The sequence below is a fragment of the Oncorhynchus kisutch genome, linkage group LG25 (genome assembly GCF_002021735.2).
Source record: "Oncorhynchus kisutch isolate 150728-3 linkage group LG25, Okis_V2, whole genome shotgun sequence".
NCBI lineage: Eukaryota > Metazoa > Chordata > Actinopteri > Salmoniformes > Salmonidae > Oncorhynchus > Oncorhynchus kisutch.
Window position 1 is genome coordinate 17,196,006 of NC_034198.2, and position 3,730 is coordinate 17,199,735.

At 45.4% G+C, this 3,730-nt stretch overlaps 1 protein-coding gene across 1 annotated transcript; it reads right to left on the minus strand.

The window, feature by feature from the left end:
- Positions 1 to 152: 152 nt before the first annotated feature.
- LOC109869881 (BTB/POZ domain-containing protein KCTD21-like) lies at positions 153 to 3,412 on the minus strand. Its single transcript, XM_020460165.2, has 2 exons — positions 2,530 to 3,412; positions 153 to 2,391 (listed from the first exon to the last, which is right to left on the minus strand). Exons 1-2 carry the CDS (start codon positions 2,935 to 2,937, stop codon positions 1,915 to 1,917), a joined length of 885 nt encoding a protein of 294 aa, XP_020315754.1. The 5' UTR covers positions 2,938 to 3,412; the 3' UTR covers positions 153 to 1,914.
- Between the last annotated feature and the right edge of the window lie 318 nt (positions 3,413 to 3,730).

Here is a 3,730-nt window from a genome sequence, read left to right on the forward strand (position 1 = left end):
AATCAGCAAGGGAGTAATGCATGACCATACAAATAGGTTTGGCTCCGAATGTAAAGAGTCAGATGTTTATTAATATAAAGTCAACTTTGGAATTTCCCCTAGTAGATTTTCAGAAAGCAATGTTATATTGTGAACAGATGTTGCATGAAGTATAAGGTCTCAAACTCATTCTGTTTATTTTGCAGAATTACTTATAGTGTAAACAATGATCTCACATTGATGGCACTTTTCGGAGTAATTGTATAATACAACATAACAGTGTTTGAGGCGCAACCACAAGAGATTATACTTCACTTGATTTAGTGCGTGGCAATTATTAACTGTATTAGAATCATGATAGTTTAAGGCACTCTGAAGAAAAGTCATACAAAAGATTGCTTTTCCTGCTAATTTCAACCCCATCTGCTTGATTAAACATTGCTACACCAGCAAACAAAAGACCCTGCAAATCAATAGGAATGTGCTTTTTTTTTGTGGTCAAGTTGTACATAATGGAAAAATGTACAGTGTTCGCTCTTTATTAGCTCAGGACCTCAGCTCCTTGTGAGGGAGTTGTGATGTAGAAAGTTGGGGATCCACTGTATCGCCCCTGTAGAGATACATATACAGCCAGTGAATTCATTCATTTGCTTTTGAGTTCATTCAAAACACTGAAAACATTATTGGAAGGATAATAGCAAAGCCATACCCATAATCCTACCACATACTTTATATGTTTCCTTTGGAAATGCAAGTTACAGATGCATTGCGAGCTGAGTAGATGGGGGTAGGAGGAAGGGGCTAGAGGTTGTTTTCCAACCGGGCATCTTTCCTCTCCATATACTTAGATGGACATCACATTATTGTATCTGACCCATTATGGCAATTGTTTGAGCGTGGGCAGCGACATTGAGGCCATCTCCATTTTGAAGTAGTCCATTTTCTTGTTCTTCTACTTCTATGAGTTGGCGTGCATACTGCCACCTAGAGCATGTTTGAAAAGCCAAGGTTGACGAATATAATTAATTGGCTAATCCCTCCTGATGACTCGTATGGAATCATGTGATCCTTCCTTAACACATAAGAAGTACCACCCAGTTGACTACTTAAAAATAATGAAAGTCCCCAATGGTGCTGCCCATGCTAAAACAGGTTTTTGGGCACTACAGTCCTCCATGTTGCTCTCCCATACTCATCTTTTCCTCTCACATATTTCTTCCTTCCTTCCTCCAATCAAAAATGACACATCTTATCCCACTTCCGTCTACCAGACAGGAGCTTGCATCAGTCTGATTGATAGGGGTTCTGGGAGTAATAACTTTCATTTAGTAGTGTTTATTATAGTGTACTTGATGTGCTGTAAACAACTCTACAGACTGGTCAGTTTGTTACACAGTTCTCTAACACTTTTTTTTACAAAACATTACCAGCAGAAGTACTGATACCCACTCTTTGGAATGTTCGGATCCCCCCTCCTACATTCTCACAGATACCCCACCAAACACTCCGTCTAATCACACACCCGGTCTATGTCTCTCTCTGCCTCTTTAAGAATTGCACTGATCATCAACAGGATGAACGGACAACCATTCCTTATCGTTGGGGACAGGGTATATTCTGTAAAACCAGATGTAGGCCGACCCTACAGTTTAGAACAGACTAGAACACGTCAAGAACAGTCTGTTCCACTGCAGGTTAGAATTCGTTAGAGGGTTCAGATTGCAGGATCACTCTCAGCTTCACACCAAAGAGAGGATTGTAAACATCATAGAGCGACCTTTGAACTTTACAGTATTAGTAAAGTATGTTAATTATTGACCATCCATAAGCAGTCATGTGCAGTAGGTTATAAACATTATTGGGTGACCTTTGTTATTTTAGTCTGATTAAGTCCATAACTGGTGGTTCAGTGGTGAGCTGGAATGAGCTACATCACTACCGTACAAGCTGCAGAGTATGGCAGTTCAAAACGTCCATGGAGTCAGGAGTCACCGAGTCAACCCTAAAACCCTCTGCCAAAGACACCGTGAGCAGCTCCTCCAAAAACCTGTGCATGTCTTTGACCTCACATGGGCTGCGGCTAGGGGTGATGGCATCACAGAGGTCACCAAAGTGGGTCTGTGTGGCCCAAGAGTCCGAGATGACGAGTCCTCTGTACCGCTGTTTCTCATACTGGTCCTGGGGAAGTTCGTCTGGCCGGGGAACCCACTCCAGTTTCAGACGGTTGTAGCGCCGGTCACTGGGGAGGGGGGAAGTAAGACCCTGGGTTGTGCGGTAAGAGAAACGCTCACAGAGGAGAACCAGAAAGGTACGCCAGGTGCAGAAGATTTCGGCGGTGAGGATGCGCACTGAGCATGTGCGGAGTTCGTAGTTCTCGGGAGCACGCCGAAGGTTGAAGTGTAGCACGCGCACCTGGAATGAGAACGACAGGCTGATGCTGCAGTGCTAATGGTGCATGTGTGAAAGAACATCTGCATTCCACAACAGACCCACATGCACACACACACATGCTTACACTATAATACTAACACACAAACAATGCACACACACCTGGCAGTCCACGTCCACCAGCAGCAAGGCTCTTCTGGGTGCATCTCTCAGGCTGAGCGCTCCAGCCTCAACGTGCCGCTGTATCTCGTCCAGTAGGGGTCGTATCTGGAAGAAATCTGCTTCCCTCCTCAGCAGCCTCATCTCAGAGAACCCGTCCGGCAAGTCCAGGGAGCTGGAACGTAGGAAGTTCAGGATATAGCGGAAAATCTTCCCGTCGCGGTCGATGAAAACGTTTCCGCGTTTGTCCCTAAGCGTAGAGATCTGTCCGGTGAACATGGCGCCCAGCATGGAGTCTCGGTAGCGAGTCAGAGTGTCCAGGGTCGTAGTGTAGATCTCACCGCCAACGTTGAGGGAGACTGGGTCCGACAAAGAGTTACTGTTGCTGTCCGAGGAGTTTAGGTTCAGCATCCTCAGGCACTGAAACGACCTCTGCTCAGGCTAGAACACTAGATGAGAACACACAAGATTGGAAATGGTAGAACTGTTGTCATATCACTCTGTCTCTTTCTATGGAATTCAGCAGAATGTTCAAAGGAAGTTATACGTCTCAAGTGTCTTTTGTAGCCTGAAGAGACTTTCCTTTCAGAAGCGGCAGGGCGAAGTCGTAACCGGGATACTAGCAAGTCACAAAAAGACCCCAAAAGGATGAAATAACAAAAAGATCCGAAAAGATTGGAAGCTGGATCTGTAAAAAGCCGGTGCTCTGTGCAGGTGGATTTATCTATCTGTAGTTTTGTTTCTCCCCATTATGGTCCCATACTGTGTAGGATTCCTGTTGGTGAGCTGAGGCCTGGTTAGTTGCATAAGACTGTTTGTGTCTGAGCAGCTGGCAGTGAGAGAGACGGGAGAGAAGGACAGCGAGGCGGAAGAGAAGGACCGGAATGCTAATAAAGGGGCGCTGCTAGCTTTTATTCTTCTGCCGTAACCCCTACTGTCACACACACACACACACACACACACACACAGACAGGGGCGCGTACACAAACACATACACATACTCTCTGGAGACTGTTCGGGCAAGACACAGTTTGTCTTAAAGTGACAGTAGAGATTCTAAAAGCTCTTTTACCCACAGTGACCAGTTTGTGCAATCTTGTTCCCAAGTCCCCTTCACACAGTGTGTGTGTGTGTGTATTCCTCCTCACCTGTATGCGCTGCATGGTCCTGTCTATGGCTCCAGGCTGCAGTAATGTGACAGTAC

Bases quoted from the DNA above. Each gene is read 5' to 3' on its own strand.
- LOC109869881 (XM_020460165.2), bottom strand. From the start codon at position 2,937: ATGCTGAACCTAAACTCCTCGGACAGCAACAGTAACTCTTTGTCGGAC. The intron at 2,392-2,529 runs GTGTGTGTGCAT...TTCTCATTCCAG, and splicing joins TGGTGGACGTGGACTGCCAG to GTGCGCGTGCTACACTTCAA.